General features: G+C 47.9%; 1 protein-coding gene across 2 annotated transcripts in view; it reads right to left on the minus strand.

The window, feature by feature from the left end:
• NPHS1 (NPHS1 adhesion molecule, nephrin) overlaps positions 1 to 365 on the minus strand; it is a 38,942-nt gene extending 38,577 nt beyond the window's left edge. For both annotated transcript variants that reach the window (XM_088459376.1, XM_088459377.1), the window contains exon 1: positions 294 to 365. In XM_088459376.1, the coding sequence (XP_088315502.1) occupies positions 294 to 342 (49 nt within the window). In that variant the 5' untranslated portion in view covers positions 343 to 365. The remainder of the gene's footprint in view (positions 1 to 293) is intronic.
• Between the last annotated feature and the right edge of the window lie 23,291 nt (positions 366 to 23,656).

The raw sequence follows: 23,656 nt of genomic DNA on the forward strand, positions 1-23,656 counted from the left end.
CCGGGGCTTGCGTACGCGCAGTGCGGCCGCAGCACGTGCACAGGGCTAACTATCGACCCGGTTGCGAGCACATTGGTGCTTGCGACCGGGTCTGAATGAGACCCTATGATTTTAACTTATAAAGCCAGGATAATCAGGCTAAGCACTAAGCTATGCAGAAACGTCACATTCTATAGTGTAATTGCTCAAGATTTAAAACAAAATAGGGTCCAGTGATAGAAGATAAATCATGGGACAAATCGTTAAACCTGGGACTGTACTTTGTAATTAGGGACAGGCCCTGCCATACATACCTCCCAACATACAGAGACAGCAGCTGAGGACGGCAGTGACGGAACCCATGTCACAGGGTAGGGATTGCACCTGGAAAACTCAGGAGTTACGTGTCCTCCGCCCTGTAATGACACAGATTAGAGATGATATGTTACATGAGTGTTAAGCTATCAGGGGTCGCTTACCATAAGCTGCAATGGGGCAGGGCCACACCTTACAATAGTCCCTGTCTGATGGTAACATTTCTTTAGGAGTCTCCAATGCTTCAAAGTTCATGCACCACAGATTACCCAGGTCATAAGGTGTTATCTTGTGTATGAGCTGTCCCGTAAATGAAGGGACAATTTTGCAGCTACAGATACATTGTATAGTTTAATTAATGCTCTTTGATCCCTATAATTTACAGGCCTCCCTTCAGTTTATAACGGCTGATTTGGTCACACTTATGTAATCTACTAATGGTGCATACACACGGTCAGATCTGTCAGATGAACGATTGAACGATTTCAGACAGTATTAAAATGAATGGAATCGTCCAAATCTGACTGCAAACCCATCAGATGTCAGATACCGTTATCTGACAGGCGGGAACCCGCATCGTTCATCGTTACAGGGACACATGTCAGATTTTCATTCAGATATGAACGGTTGAACGATTTTTAAAATCGTTATCGTTCATATCTGACAACAAATCTGACCATGTATATACACCATAAGCTTAATGGCTCATTTTGCTCTTCACTAATAGTAATAAATACATTGTATCACTTTCATCAACTGGAGACATAAATCCCCCCAACTCCAAGTATTTCACTAATACCCCTTTCAGACATACAACCCGGGAAATTTCCTGCTCAGACCCGGGAATTTCTCCTGTGCAAATTCCCGGGTATTTGGTCGAGACCCCCCTTTCACACTACAGTGTCTACCCGGGAAATTCCCAGGTAGACCCCTTTCAGAGGGAACCGGTATGAAATACCGCCGGCCGCAGCAGCCCAACATCAGCAGAGTTCCGAGCAGCGGAAGCCCGACAGCGCTGGAAATCCCGATCGTGGATAGGTAAGTATTGTCTAACCTAACCCCCCTAACCCTCCCCCCCAAGTGCCAAACACTAATCCCCCCTCTAAGTGCCTAACCCTAACCACCCCCTTCCCCGCTTCCTACACCTAAGTTCCCTGGGGGGGTGCCTAACCCTAAGTCCCCCCCGGGAGCCCTAAACCTAACCCTCCCCCCCCCCGTGGCTGTCCGCTCGTGGCGCCCGGCATCACTACGATCGGGATGCTGGGCGCCAGTCTCCCAGCGTCGGGGAAATGCCGGGCGTCTACATCTAGACGCCCGGCATTTCACCCTTGCCGGGATATGACAGTCGGGAAGCCGGCTGCCGGTATTTAGGCAGTCGGCTTACCGATTGCATACTTTTCAGACAAGAGCAGGGTTTTTCTGCTTACCTGCCTCTTCTCTGCCGTCTGCTCCTCCTAGCCTATCCCCTCTCTGGCTGTTGATGATGATGTCATCATTCAGCAGCCAAAAGCCGGCCAATCGTAATGCAGTTTTTTTTTTTTTTATTATAATTTTTTTAACATTTATTTTAATTCCCTGGTGGTCCAGCGGGAGTGCGGGCGGCCCGCTGTGGCACAGCCGGCCGGTGCTGGGGGTGGTGAGCAGAAGCGCTGAGCATCCTATAGGACGCTCTGCTCTGTCAGCTACATGCAAAAGCTGCTTGGTGCTGCCCGGGAGTAGTAAATTCCCGGGTAGCACCATTCAGACAGAAGCAGGGTAACCCTGGTCGACTGCATGTCACACAGACATGAGACCCGGGAATTTTGGCCGAGGCAGGCCAAAATCCCGGGAATCTCAGTATGTCTGAAAGGGGTATAAGAGGTTACGCATCGCACTTCTTATATAGAGGCACCAGTAACTTCACAATATATACATGACAAACATTATTATTATATACAGTAATAGTATTATATATAGTAATATTATTATTATATATGTGGGAGACAAACATTATTATTATATACAGTAATATTATTATATACAGTAATATTATTATATACAGTAATATTATTATTATTATTATTATTATTATATATGAGGGAGACAAACAGACGGCTTTGGTTGCAGACTGTACATCTGACCTATACAGATCTATGCAGCAGCTCACACACAGGTACAGAGTACAGAGTTAGTTTAGTGATGGGGATGTGAATATATACAGGGATCCATCAGTAAACGTCAGCGGTTACATTGAGTCTATGATGAGATATAAGACACAGGTGAGTGCAATGAGCACATTGATGCATTACTGATAACAGAGAGTAATGGGGATGACTGAGAGATGACAGGGGACAGTGCAAGATCTGGGGAAATCAGAGTGAGGGGCTGTAAGGTTAGAATACAGGAGAGGGGTGGAGGTTTGGGAAAGTGAAGATGGGGATACATATAAATAATACTACAATTGGGTTTGATCATGAAATAAAGGACTTACCCGCTGTGTACAGGAGGATTGTGTGCTCTTCTGTCACTGGGCAGATATCTGTCACACTTCACAGCGTCTAACTCTCTCACAGTCACTCGCAGCTGTCTCTCCTCCCTCCCTCTCTCTCTCTCAGAGGTGGTGGGAGTCAGTATATTCAGCATTTGTGATGTTTATCCCAATATCCTGTGACAGACCCCCACACACACTCTCCGCCCTAGATATGAACGCTTTCAAAACTGTTCCACAAAATATTCTCCTGGTTCCTTATTGCGGGGCGGAACCCCACATTAATCTGACAGTGTTTCGCCCTCAGCGTTCCGATATCCATTTTGTTCTGCCCGGATTTCTTCCTTATTACAGCCCAACCGGGTCACAGCGGAGACTGAGATGACACCTTCGCCGTCTCAGGTCTCTATGCGAAGTAGTATTTTCGTCGGCAGTCAATATATGTCAGCAGTCAGTATGTGGAAAAGACAATGCCGACAGCATATGCCAAAGCAGGATGTAAATGCAATGCAAAACACATGAGATCCATTTTTTAAATCCGAACATGGCAAGAAGACCTGAACCAGGACCCCAAAGTTCTGGTTTGTTCAGTTTCCAGCAAATCCCAACCGCTCATCCCTACAGAAAAAATTAAAGATAAGCAATTCGACTTTGTTGAAAACTTTGGGGTTCCGAGTAGAACCAAGTCCCGGCTCAGATCACTTTTGGGGTTCCGAGTAGAACCAAGTCCCGACTCAGATCACTTTTGGGGTTCCAAGTAGAACCAAATCCCGACTCAGATCAATTTTGAGGTTCTGAATAGAACCAAATCCCGACTCAGATCAATTTTGAGGTTCCGAGTAGAACCAAATCCTGACTCAGATCAATTTTGAAGTTCCGAGTAGAACAAAGTCCCGGCTTAGATCACTTTTGGGGTTCCGAGTAGAACTGAGTCCCGGCTCACATCGCTTTTGGGGTTCCAAGTAGAAATAAGTCCCGGCTCAGATCACTGTTGGGGTTCTGACTCCGAGTAGAACCAAGTCCCGGCTCACATAGCTGTTGGGGTTCTGAGTAGAAAAAAGTCCCGGCTCAGATCACTTTTGGGGTTCCGAGTAGAACCAAGTCCTGGCTCAGATTGCTTTTGGGGTTCAGAGTAGAACCAAGTACCGGCTCATATCACTTTTGGGGTTCAGAGTAGAACCAAGACCCAGCTCAGATCACAATTGGGGTTGCGAGTAGAACCAAGTCCGGACTCAGATCAATTTTGAGATTCTGATAAGAACCAAGTCCCGGCTCAGATCACTTTTGGGGCTTCGAGTAGAACCAAGTCCCAGCTCAGATCACTTTTGGGGTTCCGAGTAGAACCAAGTCCCGGCTCAGATCACTTTTGGGGTTCAGAGTAGAACCAATTCCAGGCTCACATCGCTTTTGGGGTTCCAAGTACAAATAAGTCCCAGCTCAGATCACTGTTGGGGTTCTGACTCCGAGTAGACCCAAGTCCCGGCTCACATAGCTGTTGGGGTTCTGAGTAGAAAAAAGTCCCGGCTCAGATCACTTTTGGGGTTCCGAGTAGAATCAAGTCCTGGCTCAGATCAATTTTGAGGTTCTGATAAGAACCAAGTCCCGGCTCAGATCACTTTTGGGGTTCCGAGTAGAACCAAGTCCCGGCTCAGATCGCTTTTAGGGTTCCGAGTAGAACTGAGTTCCGCCTCAGGACTTCCTGTAAGTTCAGCACTTGGATATAAAAGACGGACCACGGGTTCCGGATTGCATGTAAACAGATCCAAATGACATGATTTTAGCTGTTTTTATCAATTTTAAAGAAATCCAAAACTAAAACTGAACCAAACACTTGAGGGTGGTTTTTGCCAAACCCAAAAAAATTCAGAGTGGTTTTATCAAAGCAAAAAAACGGGGGTCCATGCAAAAATGTCCCATACCACCAACTAAACGCTAAAATACCTCTTTTTCTCCACTTTAGATGCAGTTCCTGGCGTCCATTACTCTCTACACTTTATAAGCTAATGTTTGTTTAGGAACAGTAGTTAAAATAAAAAATGACATTATAATGAAATAAAGGCAACATGCCATTCTGGGATTTGTAGTACCCTGACTCAGAAGAATGGAAATGGAAGTGACTTTAGTAGGTTTTAGAAACTCGCTTTTCATGTTACAGGCTTCACGGCACGATACCACATACATGACCAGATATGACATGTATTACAAACATGCATATACCGCTACACATACATAATCAACACATCTGGGCTAATGTAATAGCTGATGATTTGGCAAAAGTGAAGATTTTTAAAGCAAAAAAACTGTTTATAACCAGATAACTGGCGTAGTCGCATGGGTGTAACCGTGCCGCACTGCTCCACATCATGTTCCTTCTCATCTGGCCCCCGGGGACTGATATAGAGGTCAGGGCCCGGAGTCTACTGAGCATGCACAGAACACCGGGAAAATGACCGCGGCGGCCCATTTTGTGTAGCGTCTCTCCAGCCGATGTGCGACTGAGAGGTAACTATTAAAAAGTATGGGTGCAGGGTGTGCGGTGTGGGGCCCCCCCTGGACCCAGGGGCCCGTGGGATCCATTATAGATACGCCCCTGAGTAGAGTGCTCTGCGCTGTCTCCTCTGATGCAGCCGGACCCTATACTGCCGGAGTCACGTCACAGCGCAACTTTCAACCCGTCCAGCCTGGATGCGCTGCTGCTCATGTGCGCCGTGCCTACGCATCTACCAGCTCTGTCCTCCATTTGGACGTGCCTCTGAGTGTCTCCTGAACGGGGACTGTGAGAGATACCACAAATACCACTGTACCACTACCACTAGTTCGTACTTCCATATACTCTACTCCACCTGCGGTAACCTGCGGTAACCCCCACACGTTCCTGGCTGGATCTGTAGAACCTACTACATTGTGTACCTACTGCATTAACCCTGTGTTTTCCTGCAACTCATTCTACAATACCTGGTTAATAAACCACATCTTGGTTATTCATCGCGTGGACTGACCTCCATCACACTCCAATGGCACCTATATCAACACCTATAGGCTCTGCCGGTAATGGAGGCTCTGCCAGTACCCAACTCTGGCTGTGCTCCCTATACCTCTACCGCCCAGCGTCACAGTTTTGCATGGTCACATTTTTCCTTGCCAATGCCCAGAGACGGTGCTCAGATCTCACCGTGATGCTTACCAGCAAAGACGGCAAAATATTGAGTCCTACAGTTCTGATCCCCAAGTATCAGAGTTAGGGAGAGAGGCTTGTTCCTTGTCAGGATGTTTTCTAGCCAGCAGGTGTCAGTGTTGCTTCTTCTGCCAATGAAGGAGTTTTGTCAGTGTCCAAAAAGCTCTCAGCCCAAACGGGAGCTGATTATTACTCCTGGGAGCGTAAAAGACCCCGGATATCATTATTATCGGCAGAGAAGTCTAGAAATAAAATAAACAGCTTAAAATGATTTCTTGAAGTGTTGCTGTGAGATCTATTTTTTAACCGATTGAGGGTGAAATGTGGTAAAAACACAGCATATCCCCGGTTTCAGCGTTTTGTACGGATTTCCATATGTATTAAGCTCCTGAATACGATGCATTCCGGAGCTTGGACAAGATGGCGGTACCCAATAGAAGCCTATGGCCTTCTTTCCGCAATTCCACCTGAGAGGAATCCAATAGGATCCCTCCCAGCAGCCCCCATGGCGTGCGCATCCTTCTGTGCATCCGCAGAAGGACGCCAGAGGGACTTATGGGCCATAAACCAGAGGTCCCTCTCGCCAAGGACAGCTCTTATCGGTCGTGCTGTCCTTTGCCATTTTCTAGGTACATACCGGTGATATTATTGCCGGTATGTACCTGATAAGTGGCGGAAAGTACAGCACCGTGAAAGCGATGCTTAGTACATACCTCAACTATAGCCCCGTACACACGGGACGATGGGTGTACGGAGCGATGTCGGATGTGGCGGGCCGAGAGGGGTGCCGCCATCAGCATGTGCATACACACTTGCTGATGCCGGCAACGACCAACGACGGCAAAGGGGGGGGAGCGGAGCCATGCTTCATTCGGCAGCATGGCATCACTAACGATATCCCCAGATTGGGCTGCATGTGCAGACGGCTGGGGATATCGTTCATAACGGGAGGGCGCATCGTTCATCGGTAAGTGCATACACAACACTGGATGATTTGAACAATATATCGTTCAAATATATCATTATCGTTCATATCGTTCAAATAGATCGTCAAGTGTGTATGGGGCTTTAGTCCAGTCCTTGGGAACCCCTAACAGTGCATGTTTTCCAGATGGCCTCAGTGTCACAAGTGAGATAATTAGCACCACCTGTGGATCTTTTAAAATGTGTCAGCCAGTTGAAATATTGAATATTGAATTTGAAATATTGTCTTCCTACACGTGAAGATTACTATTATACGCTTATCCTGGGGCCACAGGTTTTTTTAAAAATACTATTGTAGAGTGTATATACTATATACATATATACCATTGTATATCTCAGTGATGTCTGAAACAAGATGGTGTTTTATTGTATGTATCATGGATGGATTTATTAGATACTATATTATTATCATTACATTTTACATTTTTTATTAATAAATATACATACAGCAACTTACAGTGCACTAATTATTTTTTGGTGGTCAGTAATGAATGCACCTGTGCACCTACTAGGAGATCAGGAAAACATGCACTGTTAAGGGCCCCTTAAGACTGGAGTAGGAAACACTGGCAGAACTGATCTTACTATTTCCCCTTTACTGCAGTTTTTCCCAACTCCAGACATCAGGTTCCCTCTAACAGAGCATGTTTTCCAGGTCTCCCCACAGAATCGCAAGTGAACTAATTACTACCACCTGTGGCTCTTTTAAAATGTGTCAGTCAGTAATGAATACGCCTGTGCCCCAGCAGGGAGGTATGGAAAACATGTACTGTTAGGGTTCCTTCAGGACCGGAGTTGGGAGACTCTGTTTTACTGCATGAATAAAACCCACACAGAGGAGATAAGGCACAGCGCCCGCAAGCGGACCGATGTTTGGCCACTGCGCACGCGCCGCATCCGGCGTGCGCATGCGCGAGCCACGCCGAGTGACTGCAGTTTACTCGCTAAGGGGCTCGCTACAATACGGGGCGGCTGTCGATGGTGAGTGACAGCTCGCCCCGTTTTGTAGGCGGGTAGGGGGGGTGGCTGCACAAACGCAGGCGCTCCCTTAGGAACGCCTGGCGTTTGTGGGAGGACCTACTGACATCACTGCTGATGTCAGTAGTGGACTTCCTGCTCTATTGGAGCAGGAAGTCCACTCGACCTTGCGGCAGCCAAGACCCTACCACAGGGTTTTGTCGCAAGGCCGATGGTCGCGATAATCGCGACGGTCTCCGGGTCGCTCGCACAAGCTGTGGAAGATCTGCCACAGCTTTGCGAGCGGCAGGAGGACAAAAAAAAAAGCGGGTCTGAATCAGGGCCATGGTCAGTTATTATAGACATAGAGATGTGTATTTATTACCAGACGTTTTATGGTATAAGGAGCAGTGATTGCTGAGCCTGACTGATGGCCTACGCTAAGTGCTTCATACAGTCCTCTGCTGACACCACGGATCACACACTCAGCCATCTGGCAGGAGCAGGGAGTGACTCTCTCCCACATATCGCTGCATAATTACATGAAAACATCGGCACTATGCCTTCACTGACTCTGTAACCTGACAGTGGGCCTGATTCAGCAAGTATCACCATTCTGCTAATATGCACGCAACGTGGCTACTAATATCAGCGGTGATATGCAAATGTTTGCATTTGTATTGCGATCGCACCCTGACATAAGGACGCCCACTTCACCTTACTCACACCGGTATAATTTAGCAACATAGAGAAATAATCGGTAACATCGAGTAACATCGGACCTATTCGCACAATTAAGGCAGGGTCAGACCTCACTCAGGAATTGCTAACTTCTGCGCACGCTATGAGGTCTGAGGCAAGCCTGCGTTCGCCTGACCCCCCCATGTCACCACCCACAAACGGCACTTCCTGTCAATCACTCTGCGATGCGTCTGCGTCGCCACTGCGATCACAGTCCCGATCGCAATAGCTAGTTCGCGCACGCGCACCGCAAAGCATACGCACACACAGAACACAACAATCGGCCGACTGCGTGCATATTAGCAACTGCGATCCTTGCTGAGTCATGGCCAGTGACAGAAATCGGAAATAAACTCTTACAGCGCCGTCACCTGCCAACTTCAGGAACGCGCTCTTTCAGTGACGCCATCTTTGAGTTGCACTTTCGCGGGATACGTAGCGCGACATTTCACTCTGACGCTATTTTTTTTGCACATTCTCTAATACCATTGTCTTAATGCCTGAAGAAAAAAAAAAACCCAGATAATAATTTTAGTGACTGGATTATTTATAACGGTCTCACGTGGTTATTGGCTTGTCCAGCAAGGAATGTGCTGAGATTTCCGTTCCAGTCACTGACCGCCCGGTGACCCGGTAATTATTGGGCTGGTTGTATTACTCCAAAGGTGACGTTAAAAATGTGTTGTCAGAAACAAATTAGTGGTGAAATCAATGTTTGTTTTTTCTTTACTTCGGCCGGCTGACCCCGGAGCTCCCCACTCACCGCAGCCCACCCCCCAACCATCCTCAGGGGCCTACACATGGAAAGTATTATTTTTTTTTTTTAAATAAAATGGCCTTTTTGTCCAGCAGCAGGAATCCTGCGTCTCCGGACAGTTCCTCATACTAGCAGCAAAAGATGTCCAACGAGCTGCTGGGTAATCTAGGCTTCGGTCTAAGGGCCTGATTCAGAGCCGGACGCTCTGACAGAGCGCTCGCTCTGAATCAGGGCCGGCCTTCTTGTTTTTTTAGAGTGGCCTCCTGGCCGCTCGCATAGCTGTGGGTGACCACCCACAGCTATAGCGAGCGGCCAGGAAGATGGTCGCGATGGTCTAGACCATCGTGACCATCGGGCTTGCGACGAGACCCTTGTGGTAGGGTCTCGTTGCCGCAAGCCCCAGAGAGATTTCGGCTCTAACAGAGCCGAAATCTCTCCCACTGGCATCACTCGTGATGTCAGTGGGGCCGCCCCCAAACGGAGGCGTTCACATGGGAACGCCTCCGTTTGGGCAGCCACTCCCCTGGCCCGCCCACCAAAGGGGGCGAGCTGTCACTCAACATCGACAGCACGCCCCCTTTGTTGCGAGACCCGGAGTGACGTCGCTATCCGGGTCTCGCGCATGCGCACGATGGAGCCGGCTCCGTCGTGCGCATACGCACTGGCCCACCATCGACCCAGTTGCGACCGGGTCTGAATCAGGCCCTAAGGCCATGTAGCACCCACAGCAGGTCCAGATTAATCTGACTCTTCTTCATGTTTACAGATGTTGTTTTTATACCGAGGGGCTCGATTTGCTCTAAACTGTTTTTACAATTTGCAGGGTTTTTTCATTGACGGACTGAGGGGGCAGAAGGCGGCCAAAACTAGCACCTCGTCCAGGGCGCCATAGGATTATAATCTGGAACTAATGAATCTACATGTGAGGCTCTAGCCGGAGGTAAGGCGCTCCAAGAGATCCTATGTTATAAGAAGTCCCTAGCCGCTAGTCGCTGTCTTATAACTACTGGGAACTTGACTTCTGGGGATACGTGAGGTAAAAAAAAATTGTGTTTTTACATTATTTATGCTACTTCAAAATGTTGCCCATATTAGCAGAGTTTTCCAATTTAGCTCCTACCCTATTAGGACGCTCCCGGCCCCATAACCCATCGGCAGAGTGCGGATTTGCACGATGTTGCAGATTTGGGTACTGGGCAATTTCCCCTTGGCAGAGTGGGCATATGGCCCTAGGAGCACTGCATGCTGGGATTGCGTAGCTGATGTGTGGCTGTTAGTCCACGCAAGAGGCAATTTAATCATGTTTTAGATTTATTAACCAGGGAGAATAGAGGTGGCTTTAGACACATGGTTAAACAGGTTCTTACTATGCTGAGTGCAGCCTGGAACGATTGGGTATGCTGGGTGCTGTAGTGCGCCAGGTAATAGCTTACCATACACCATGGTGTTATGTAGTGGTGCGCTCCCCAATACAAGCAATGGTGGTACAGGATAACTGGGGGAGCCTTGTATGGCAGTAACTGTGGAGAGAGTCTCAGAGGGAATGTCCATGCAGGGTGAGGACGCCAATGGAGAAAGACGCGCTGAGAATCCGCGTATGCGCAGCGGCGTATGTCATAGGTCAGACCTCCTGACAGAGCCGCAGTGGGTCATAGAGATCACTGGCTCTACCTAATATGGATAAACGGCGGATGTGGTATGACTGGTCGACAGCTTGAAGGTCGACATGGTCATTAGGTCGGTCACCAATGCGTAGACATGTATGTATGTCTATATAATTAAATGGTCGTCACATTCAGAATGTCGATCTGTTTATCATGGACAAGTCGGCTGGATACCTCCTACAGTCTTCATCTGAATCTACACTACAACATTTTTTAAGTTTGTAACTTGTATTTTGATACAATTATGCTACTTATGATCTCTCCCCATTATTTGAGGTTGTTCTTTGATCTAAGGCTCAGCTGTAATATATTTTGCAATTTAAACTCTATTATTGTTTGTGCAATAAACATTACCCACAACACTTTGGGCCTGATTCAGACCCGGACGCTAAGCTGCAATCGCTCGCGGTCAAAAGGGGCCGGGTATGATGATGCAGATTTTACGATCTCTATGTCTTAGAGAGCGGCGGCAGGGTGAGCGCACACCGGTGTATAAAGACGCCCACTTTTCTTTCTTAACACACGTCATCTCCAGGAAGTGTATGATTAATCGGTAACATCGAGAGCCATCGGAGCTGCACGCAGCACTTGAGTTAGACCCTACCCCACCGCAAGCACTGCGGTCACTGCAGGCTGAAATACAACCAAGTGACGTGTACAATGACGCCTCCATGCTAATTATGCACGCCCTTCAAACGCCGTTTTGACGCCCAGACACGCCTGCGTTCGCACCACCACTCCCCCGTTCACAAACACCTTCCCCTGTTACCACCCACAAACGGCGCTATCTGTCACTCAAGGTAGCGCTCAGTCTGTGTACTAAGAGCACACGATTCCCGATCGCAGTAACTGGCTCGCACACGCTCCCGGCGATGCGTACGCATGCGCGCAATGCAAACCATCGCCAGCTTCTGAGCGTCTGGGTTTTTGAATCAGGCCCTTTGATCAATGAGCTGGGGCGCAGGATAGACATTCACAGATATATGGCTATGGAAACAGCCACTTTGAAGTTGGGGGCGGTGCAAGACCAAACACCCTCTGCAGAGATTGCGCGGCATTTTTTATGTTCTGAACGGTTTTTTTTCGTCCGCTTCATCAGCCTCCGCCTTCTGCGCATGCTCAGTGCGGATCATACGATCATACGATCCTGCTCCTTCATTACTCAGAATAAGAAATGAGTCACCAGGTGACAACAGGGAGAGAGGAACAGGATAAAAATAAATCTACCTTGTGTTAACGTGCTAATATATGCCGGCAGTATACAGTACTATCTTTATCTTATTATTACACACCTCTATTTATAATGTGCCGATGTGTTATTCTCTCTTAGCACCAGGAGTCAGTAGACACTGAAATTATTTTAGTGCTTATTTATTACGATGCAGGATAAATGCTCCTAGTAGAACTGTACCCTTGGGGAGGGACATCACCGGACCCCTGCCCAAATTTTTCTATGGGGCCCAGAGAAAATAGGATGACACCTGGGACCCTCCCCATGGCATGAGGAGGGGTGTGGCAGCGTACACCAATAAGGTCCTCAGGGGTCTCAAAGAACTGGCACCCCCTCTCCATGCCTCTGATTCAGAGGTGGGCGCTAAAGCAGCTGCGAATGCGCCTTTTTCCCGCAGATGGGATTTGCACAGAGACGCCAAACGGCTGCGGCACTAATCCGGCGCTGTGCGTATTAAGAAGCACCATCGGCTGCACGCCTGTCACACCATCGGACGTTGCACCACCCCTATGGAGACGCAGATTATCCGTCTGAACATGGCTGCCGAAGTCCGCGCCACTGCGGAAACAGATGCAGCTGCTGACCGCGACACGTCCGCGTCTGGCTAGCCGCCCCCGTTACCTCTCAGGAACTCCCACCGAAATTTCATTCAGCGGTAACCATCGGGATGTATGCGCGGTACAACGTGGGCGCATGCGCAGACTTAAAACATTGCCCGCTGGCATCCAGCATTGACGCTGCGTCCACCAATCAGCTTCTGTCATTTCAAAAACTGTGATAGATAAATGACAGTTAGGGGCGGATTGGCGGCTTTGGGCAACTTCTGCACTTTATCTCTCTCCACGGCTGGATCCATCTCGTCCCCTCGCGGTGCGTACGGGGCCGATAAGTCGCCTTACGCACAGGATCTCTGACACCCAACTGGCTGACAAGCTGTGAGACCGCTCTTACCGATGTTGCCAGGGAGCTGAGCGGTGACTTTTTTGTGTTCTATAGGCTACAGGGTGGGAGGGTGTCCATCAGTCACTGAGGCTGTATATGTAAACTGAAAACACTGAGGGGTCTATTTACTAAGCAGTGTTAGGAGACAGAGTGAAAAGTGATAAGAAAGTGATAAGGTGCCAGCCAATCAGCTCCCAACTGTCATCTCACAGGCTGGGTTTGAAAAATGACAGTTGGGAGCTGATTGGCTGGTACCTTATCACAGACTTATCACTTTTCACTCTGTCTCCTAATGGAGCATACACATGGCCAGATTTGGGAAGGTTTCTGGACTGCACACCCTGAATATATATAATGGGAGCTGCTACCTGATGAGACTAATTGTAGGCACAAAAACAGACAAATCTCAGGTGCACAACTCCAAATTATTAATAATATCTAAATGCAATACAATTTTGCAATCCATAGAGGTTTTTGGCATAATCTTGGCCAAGGTTATGGGCCTACCCACCATATCCAGGTAACCTCTGTACGGTCAGATTTCTCAGATCTGTCAGATGAACGATTTAACGATTTGAATGATTTTTGACTGCATTAAAATTAATGGAATTGTCCAAGTCTGACTGCAAACACATCAGATGTCAGATATCGTTATCTGACCATCGGGAACGCGCATCGTTCAAAACGTTCATCTGACAGATTTTGACAGATATGTCAGATTTTCCTTTAGATATGAACGATTAAACGATTTTTTTAAATCGTTATCGTTCAGATCTGAAGCAAAATCTGACCGTGTGTATGCACCATAACACTGCTTAGTAAATAGACCCCTGAGGCTCTTTCTGGTCCCACTGGGCTGTGGGTCCTTGGGATAACTAACTACATTGGGACCCCTGAATCGTCTTCTTTGCCACCCTAAGACGCATTTATTACAGTCATTTATATAGCGCACACATATTCCGTAGTGTTTACAGGAAATATTTGGTTCTTTACATCGGTCCCTGCCCCAGTGGAGCTTACAATCTATTTGATACACGGACACACATATACACATACACTAGGGTTAATTTGTTACCAGAAGCCAATTAACCTACCAGTATGTTTTTGGAATGTGGGAGGAAATTGCAGCACCCTGGCAAAACCTGCACAAACACAGGGAGAACATACAAACTCTACACAGATAGGGCCTTGGTGGGAAATGGACCCAAGAAATGCTAATGCTAAACATTACGCCAACCGTGCTGGGTGTCCGGTCAGAACGTCGACATAATGCTCATATTGTTGACACCACCATGTCATTCTCAGAGTGTTGACCTGTTCACAATGTAGACATCGGAAACTGTCTCCGTGGGAAATATCGACAAGCTGAGGATGCCGACAGTCAGGGTTAGGCGCCGCCGGGAGGGTTAGGCTGCGGGGGGGAGGTTTGAGATTAGTGTGTGGGATAAGGGGAGAAATACTTACCGGTATGGCGGAGCATTACAGAAACGCACTGCAAGTGAATGTCACATGGTCGTCGCAGCCCTGGGCAATGTACAGTGTGATCTGTGCTACATTGTAGCAGCCAGCGCTGGTATTAAGGGGTCTATTTACTAAGCAGTGTTAGGAGACAGAGTGAATAGTGATTAGGTACCAGCCAATCAGCTCCCAACTGTCATTTTTCAAACACAGCCTGTGAGATGGCAGTTAGGAGCTGATTGGCTGGTACCTTATCACTTTTCACTCTGTCTCCTCCTAACACTGCTTAGTAAATAGACCCCTTAGTGTGTAATCCCAGCGCCGGAAGTCCAGCAGGCCGGTGAGATGTGTCCCCAGCGGGAAACACAAGTGACCGGCATGCCGGTCATGGAGCAGCGGTGGGTGACATTTGGCACTGGCCGAGAGCTGGGTGCAGTGCGCGGACCGGCGACCATTGGAGATCGGCGGCAATTTGAATGTGGCGCCAGCGAGAAGCCACAGTTCGTGGAGCGGAGGCCTATAGAAAGTGGCCACAGTGAGCCAATCGCGGTGAGCCACAGCATGGCTGGCCCTGCCCATCGTGTCTGACGACAGTTGCGGCTGAGCAGAAGAGCCAGTGTGGCGGCGGCGGTCCGAATAGGAGGACCACGCGTGAATAGCTCCGGGGGCCGCGGAAGAAGCCAGAAGACGCCGGTCTCAAGAGAGAAGAGCTCCGGCACCGCTGGCCAGCGGCAGAAGAATGCGGAGAGTGCTGTAATGGTGGAAAAGTAAAAGAGCGAAGTTCCCACGGCACTCTCTCCCACCGGACAGAGCAGACGCCATTTTATTAAGCCCCGCCCACCTCATGGCAAAATCAGTTGGAGGCGGAGCCTATATGATGCAATTCCCTTAATATTGTCCCATCTTGCCCCGCCCTTTTCCGATTGACCTGCGGGGGGCGGGGATTAGTAACATGGTGCCTTCCTGCCAGGTCCTGTCCCAATCCCATCCACAACATGCAGTCTGCAGGTGCTGCAAGGTAAGTGTGAGTGTGTGTGTGTGCATGTGTGTAGGTGTGTGTGACGTGTGTGTAGGTGTGTGTGACTTGTGTGTGTAGGTGTGTGTGTGTATGTGTGTGTGACGTGTGTAGGTGTGTGTGACGTGTGTGGGTGTGTGCATTTGTGTAGGTGTGTGTGATGTGTGTGTGATGTGTGTTTGTAGGTGTGTGTGATGTGTGTGTGTGTAGGTGTGTGTGACTTGTGTGTGTGGGTGTGTGCATTTGTGTAGGTGTGTGTGACGTGTGTGTGTGTGTGACGTAGGTGTGTGTGTGTAGGTGTGTGTGACGTGTAGGTGTGCAGTGGCAAACGCAGGATTTCTACAGGGGGGTTTCCAAATGCCTGATTTTAGAGTGAGTGTGGCCAGTCCATGAAGAGGGCAAAATTAGCACTTATCCAGCTTTAATAAGCGTCATACAAAGTGTATTGTGTGTCATAATTCCAGCATATACAGGTCCAGTGATCACAGTAACCCATTATATGTGTCATACATAGTGTATTGTGTGTCATAATCCCAGCATATACAGGACCAGCTGTCACAGTGACCCATTAGATGCAGCAGTATGGCCATCCTGCCTGAGCCGAATGTTTTTATTTCAGATGTGGGCACCATTCCAGATCATTAGAGCAAGTCCGGGAGTCTGGGGGAGCAGCAGAGGAACCTAGCACTGCCCTGGACATACAATATATGTACATATTGGGCTCTATAGCAGTGCATGTTTTCCAGATCTCCTAGTTGGTGCACAAGTTATTTATTACTGATACATGTTAAAAGATCCACAGGTGGCGCTAATTATTTAATTTGTGATACTGTGAAGAACATGTAGCACTAGAAAAATTCTATTCTATTACTATATCTATTGTGGTCATGGTGTGAGCTGGGGAGGGGGGTTTCCAGGCAGACGGAAACCCCCCCTGCTTTTGCCTATGGTGTGTGACGTGTGTGTAGGTGTGTGACGTGTGTGTGTAGGTGTGTGTGTGTAGGTGTATGTGACTTGTGTGTGTGTAGAAGTGTGTGACATGTGTGTAGGTGTGTGTGATGTGTGTGTGACTTGTGTGTGTGTCGAAGTGTGTGACATGTGTGTAGGTGTGTGTGATGTGTGTGTGACTTGTGTGTGTGGGTGTGTGCATTTGTGTAGGTGTGTGTGGGTGTGTGCATTTGTGTAGGTGTGTGTGTAGGTGTGTGTGACATGTGTGTGTGACGTGTAGGTGTGTGACGTGTGTGTAGGTGTGTGTGACTTGTGTGTGTGTGTAGAAGTGTGTGACGTGTGTGAAGGTGTGTGTGTAGAACTGTGTGACGTGTGTGTGTGTGATGTGTGTGTGTAGGTGTGTGTGACTTGTGTGTATTTGTGTAGGTGTGTGTGTGTATATGGAATCTACAAGCACATCCACTCCCTGTCCTGCCTGCCCATGGAGCATCCCTTCATAAATATAACATACACATACACATACACATATATATATATAACAAGACAAGGGGGCGCTGATAGTGTAGTATTTTTAGAATTTCAAAGGAATAAATGTAAGTAATGTGCGTACATTTGATATAAATACTAAGCTTATCTCAGTGTAGTTTTGCTTGGAGGATGACAATTCAGAACCGACTCTTCATTTGGTTCAACAACTTCAGAGTGTAGCCCAGCCCCAGGGACAAACAGAAAATACTCAGAGGGTAGTATATAAAAAAAATTCTTTATCTCAAATATAGATTAAAAACTCGTACATTAAAAATTCCTGACTTTAGCCCATCAATCAAAAGAAAGTCACCCAACCCGGGATCTGATCCTGTCCAACCAGAGTGGTACCAACTCCAGGGAACTCTCATCAGCCGTAGTGTTTCCTCGGTGGGTGTAGTTCAGAGGTTCTCAAACTCGGTCCTCAGAACCCCACACAGTACATGTTTTACAGGTAACCTAGCAGATGCACAGGTGTATTCATTACTCACTGACACATTTTAAAAGATCCACAGATGGAGCTGATTATTTCACCTGTGATTCTGTGAGGAGACCTGGAAAACGTGCACTGTGTGGGGTCCTGAGGACCAAGTTTGAGAACCTGCGGTGTAGTTGATGGATAGCCTACAGGAACCTTCATATGTATATATTTTATCCTATTATATTGATAGGGGCCCCCACAAGGTTGTAGCCCCAGGGCCCCCACAATCCTTAATCTGACCCTGCCTAGACCACCAGGTTGTTGGGCAGTAGGCCCATGTGGTTAATCAGGCCTTAGGCCTGTGGCACTGATAGGCGAGCATTAGGCCCGTGCTCCTGTGAGTGACCCAGGGCAATAGGCCGGGGTCACATAAGTTGGGGGGGTGCCGTTTTTTTCAATTTGCCCTGGCCGCCAAAACCCCTAGTAACACCCCTGCTGACGGGACCCGTAAGGAGATGCTGGAGCCGCCACTGCCGCTGGGAGAAGGTAAGTGACCACTGGGCCACCACGGACGGTTTCTCATCACGGTTCAACATGTTGACTTGTCATCCATTCAGACATTTTGAATATCGACATGATCACTGCGAACGAATCACACCACACCCACCGCGCTGCACATGAGAAGCTTATATTCAATTAAAAGCACTTCCTGTGTGTTCAGCACTTAAATATAACATTTTATAAAGTGTTTCGTCTCCAACTATTGTAGTCCAAAAAACTAAAAAGAATCCCCCCCCCCAAAAAAAAAGAAATCACCACACAGGACAGAAGACCAATGGAAAAAGATACTGTACCCCATTACCCACTTCTCTTCCCACCAATCAGAAGTGTTTTCCCAGCTTGTGTCAGTCACTCATAGGACCTCATTCAGAGTCGGTCGTTGCGGCCGCACAGTCGTACGCCACCGATGTTCGCTAAACTGTGCATGCGTAAAGTTCGCAATGCGCGTGCGCAAACTAGCTGTTACGATATGAAATTTCTCTCTCCTTGAACTTGGCCAGGTCGTTAGTTTGAGTGACAGAATGAGGCGTTTGTGGGTGGTAACAGGGGAAGCTGCTTGAAAACAGGGGAGTGGAGATCCGAACGCAGGCGTGCCTAATTATGCGAACGGCGTTTTATGGGAGTGCATAATTAACAAAGTAGCGTCATGGCACATGTGACATGGGAGGTTTTTACACTGACTTGATCGTAGTGCTTAAGAGAGGGTATGGTCAGCCTTAAGCTCTACGACCAGCTCCGATGGTTCCCGATGCTCGCGATTAATCCTTATATCCCAGGAGATGACGTGTGATGTGAATGAGAAGGGGCCGTGCTTCTTACCCTCGGTCATTCAGCTAACGATCTCATCTTAGGACCGTAACTTGTGATCGCTTCATTCGCATATCCGGCCCCTTTCCTCAACGACCGTGCGGCCGCAACGACCGACTCTGAATGAGATCCATAATGTGGATAGTTTTATGGCGATATATATCTGGCTAATCCGCACTCACTTTATAAGAGAAATAATCGCTGGGGTGCAGTATTCAACTGTGGTCTAGGTGAAACCACAAACCACTAGTATAGAAAATATTTTCGGGGTGCACTCACCAGACTTCAATCCAAGTTTAGTATAACAACTTTATTCCATGGAAGATTCTTCCATGGAATAAAGTTGTTATACTAAACTTGGATTGAAGTCTGGTGAGTGCACCCCGAAAATATTTTCTATATATATTTTATATATATATAATTTAATTTGTTTTATTTATTTTTTTTGTTTAATTCAGACATTTTTTTCTTTACAATAATAATGCGGTAATACAAAGGTTTCAGGAGTTCTTTTCCTTTAATGTTTATATGAAGCTTGTCCACTAGGTGGAGCGAATGTCCAGGTTCTGGCAGTGTAAGGATGGCACGCCGGCACGCTGGCACGCTGACTCTGCCGAAGAGCGACATTTCCATCACTGCTCCGCCAAAAATATTTGCTTCACTCTCCCACAAAATGTTGCAGGTACCGCAGGTGGCATTTGGCTCTAATTGTTCCCAATGCACAGCACTGCAAAACGAATGAAATCTCGCCATCCCTGCGCAATTCCTAAGATAAATCCGCAAAATGGGAATTTACAAACACAGCAATGGAATGGCGTAGCAAGCGCAGAACTAGAATATTGGAAGGGCTAGAATGTGGCGCCATTAACACATAACAATGTAGGTCACACGGGATTGGCACAGGAAGGTCAATTCAACTTTAAGGAAAACACTGTTAAGATCAGTTATAATGACATCACTAGACGTTACCCCCCCCCGTAACGCGCACACTTCAGTGCGCCACTGTATTACTAGGGCCTGTGCAGAGGTGTAGCGTGTAGCCAGTGCGCCCGGAGCAGGCACTCCGCCTTTACTGCCCTCCCTACACCCCTGGGCCTGTGTAACCTGGAATGGATAGTATGTGACGTGTTACTTAGTTATCACTGGATCACATAAGCACAGAACAGAAATAGCAGACACAAGCATAATACTGGTCAACATATAACGCCCAGATTATCCCCGGGGATGTGCAACTAAGCATCAGTGATAGAGATCAAACACATTTCATCTATATATTATTTATTACCAGTTATTTATATATTCCGCAGCGATGTACAGAGAGTCATTCTCATCAGTCCTGCCCCATATACACACATATAGTGCAGCACTGTACAGAGAGTATGTCACCCATTCTCATCAGTCCTGCCCCATATATACACACATATAGTGCAGCGCTGTACAGAGAGTATGTCACTCATTCTCATCAGTCCTGCCCCATATACACATATAGTGCAGCGCTGTACAGAGAGTATGTCACTCATTCTCATCAGTCCTGTCCCATATATACACATATAGTGCAGCGCTGTACAGAGAGTATATCACTCATTCTCATCAGTCCTGCCCCATATATATACATATAGTGCAGCGCTGTACAGAGAGTATATCACTCATTCTCATCAGTCCTGCCCCATATATATACATATAGTGCAGCGCTGTACAGAGAGTATATCACTCATTCTCATCAGTCCTGCCCCATATATTATACACACATATAGTGCAGCGCTGTACAGAGAGTATGTCACTCATTCTCATCAGTCCTGCCCCATATATACACATATAGTGCAGCGCTGTACAGAGAGTATGTCACTCATTCTCATCAGTCCTGCCCCATATATACACATATAGTGCAGCGCTGTACAGAGAGTATGTCACTCATTCTCATCAGTCCTGCCCCATATATACACATATAGTGCAGCACTGTACAGAGAGTATGTCACTCATTCTCATCAGTCCTGCCCCATATATATACATATAGTGCAGCGCTGTACAGAGAGTGTCACTCATTCTCATCAGTCCTGTCCCATATATACACATATAGTGCAGCGCTGTACAGAGAGTATGTCACTCATTCTCATCAGTCCTGCCCCATATATATACATATAGTGCAGCGCTGTACAGAGAGTATATCACTCATTCTCATCAGTCCTGCCCCATATATATACATATAGTGCAGCGCTGTACAGAGAGTGTCACTCATTCTCATCAGTCCTGTCCCATATATACACATATAGTGCAGCGCTGTACAGAGAGTGTCACTCATTCTCATCAGTCCTGCCCCATATATATACATATAGTGCAGCGCTGTACAGAGAGTATATCACTCATTCTCATCAGTCCTGCCCCATATATATTAGGGATGAGCGGGTTCGGTTCCCTGAGAACCGAACCCACCCGAACTTCGGGGATCCGGGGCGATCCGAGCCCAAGCTCGGATCTCCCTGTCTGCCCCGGATCCCTCTCCCGAGGCAAAACCTCGAGATCTGCTGTCGGATCTCGAGGTTTTGCCTCGAGCGGCCATTTAAAAAAAAATGCCTTTGCCTTTAATGGGCAAAGTGCTGATTGGCTGACAGAGCCGTCTGTCACGGCTCTCAGCCAATCAGCATTATGGTGCTCATTTGCATGTAGCACGGACTCGTGAGATCCGTGCTACATGCATCTGTGTGATTGACAGTGACACAGAGCACAGATGGGTCAGTGAGACCCGTCTGTGCTGCTGTGTATTTCAATGACACAGATGCACGCACGGACCAGGAGATCCGTGCTACTTGCATCTGTGTCATTGACACAGAGCACTAACGGGTCCGTGAGACCCGTCTGTGCTGCTGTGGTAAATAAAAAAAAAAAAACCTGTGTAAAAAGAGAAAAAAATGGCGTCCTCCCCCCCAAAAAAAGAGCAACCAGCCCCGGGCATTAGTGACCCAGTGCTGGGTGTGCTTAAATACAGGGGACAAACGACATAGGGGTCCCCTGTACTTAAACACAACCAGCACCGGGCTAGTCAGAACCAGAGCTGGTTGCCAAAATACGGGGGACAAACGACGTAGGGGTCCCCCGTATTCTGCGCAACCAGCTCTGGGCTCTGATCCGGTCCTGGTTCTGGAAATACAGGGGAAAAAAATGAGTAGGGTTCCCCTGTATGTTCCAGAACCAGCACTGGACTTTTTCTAGCGGGGGGCTGATGCCACAGCCAGGGGAGCCCTTTCACCGGGCCCCCCAGCCGCAGCATCAGCCCTGACCGCTAGTCAGCCCAGGCCGGGGATCCCTGGAGAGCTGGGGACCCCCCCAATAAAGGGCTCACCCTCTCCAGGGCACCCCAGGCCCAGGCTGATAGCCCGGGGCTATCCCCGCCACCCCTGGTGGCGGTGGGTGGCGGGTTGATTGTGTGGTGTGGTGTAAATAAAGAATATCAAACATTGTCTTTACAAGTAGAACTGCAAGTCCCAGCAAGCCTGCCCCGCATGCTGGTACTTGGAGAACCACAAGTACCAGCATGCAGGGCATTAAGGGCCCACTAGTACCTGTAGTTCACCTGTAAAAAAATGTTTCAAAAAAACACAGGACACACACACCGTGACAGTATAAGTTTATTAAACATACATACACACACACACACACACACACATGTACACATACTCACCTATGTAACCCTGTAGCATCGGTCCACTTGTCCGGTAAAGTATCCATAGGGGACCTGTGAAAAAAAACATACTCACCATCTCCTATGCGAGGTTCTGTCCTCTTCGTTCCAAAGTAGGCATCCCCGGACTTGGCAAAAAAAAAAAAAACGAAAACGCGATCCACGAACTTAGTACCGTTCTATAGAACGGTACTTCCCGAATGAGAGCTTAGCGGCGGGGTATCACCATGGAAACCCCGCTGCTAAGCGTTCATTGGCTGAGAGAGGCCATCTCCCGTCTCTCTCAGCCAATGAACGGCTCCCTCCATTGTAGTCAATGCTGGGAGCCGCAAGGTTATTAAAGTTTACCCTGCGGTTCCCACCATTGACTACAATGGAGGGAGCCGTTCATTGGCTGAGAGACGGGAGATGACCTCTCTCAGCCAATGAACGCTTAGCAGCGGGGTTTCCATGGTGATACCCCGCCGCTAAGCTCTCATTCGGGAAGTACCGTTCTATAGAACGGTACTAAGTTCGTGGATCGCGTTTTCGTTTTTTTTTTTTGCCAAGTCCGGGGATGCCTACTTTGGAACGAAGAGGACAGAACCTCGCATAGGAGATGGTGAGTATGTTTTTTTTCACAGGTCCCCTAGGGATACTTTACCGGACAAGTGGACCGATGCTACAGGTTACATAGGTGAGTATGTGTACATGTGTGTGTGTGTATGTATGTTTAATAAACTTATACTGTCACGGTGTGTGTGTCCTGTGTTTTTTTAAACATTTTTTTTACAGGTGAACTACAGGTACTAGTGGGCCCTTAATGCCCTGCATGCTGGTACTTGTGGTTCTCCAAGTACCAGCATGCGGGGCAGGCTAGCTGGGACTTGCAGTTCTACTTGTAAAGACAATGTTTGATATTCTTTATTTACACCACACCACACAATCAACCCGCCACCCACCGCCACCAGGGGTGGCGGGGATAGCCCCGGGCTATCAGCCTGGGCCTGGGGTGCCCTGGAGAGGGTGACCCCTTTATTGGGGGGGTCCCCAG

The sequence above is a fragment of the Taudactylus pleione genome, unplaced genomic scaffold, assembly GCF_031769625.1.
Source record: "Taudactylus pleione unplaced genomic scaffold, aTauple2 ptg000906l, whole genome shotgun sequence".
NCBI lineage: Eukaryota > Metazoa > Chordata > Amphibia > Anura > Myobatrachidae > Taudactylus > Taudactylus pleione.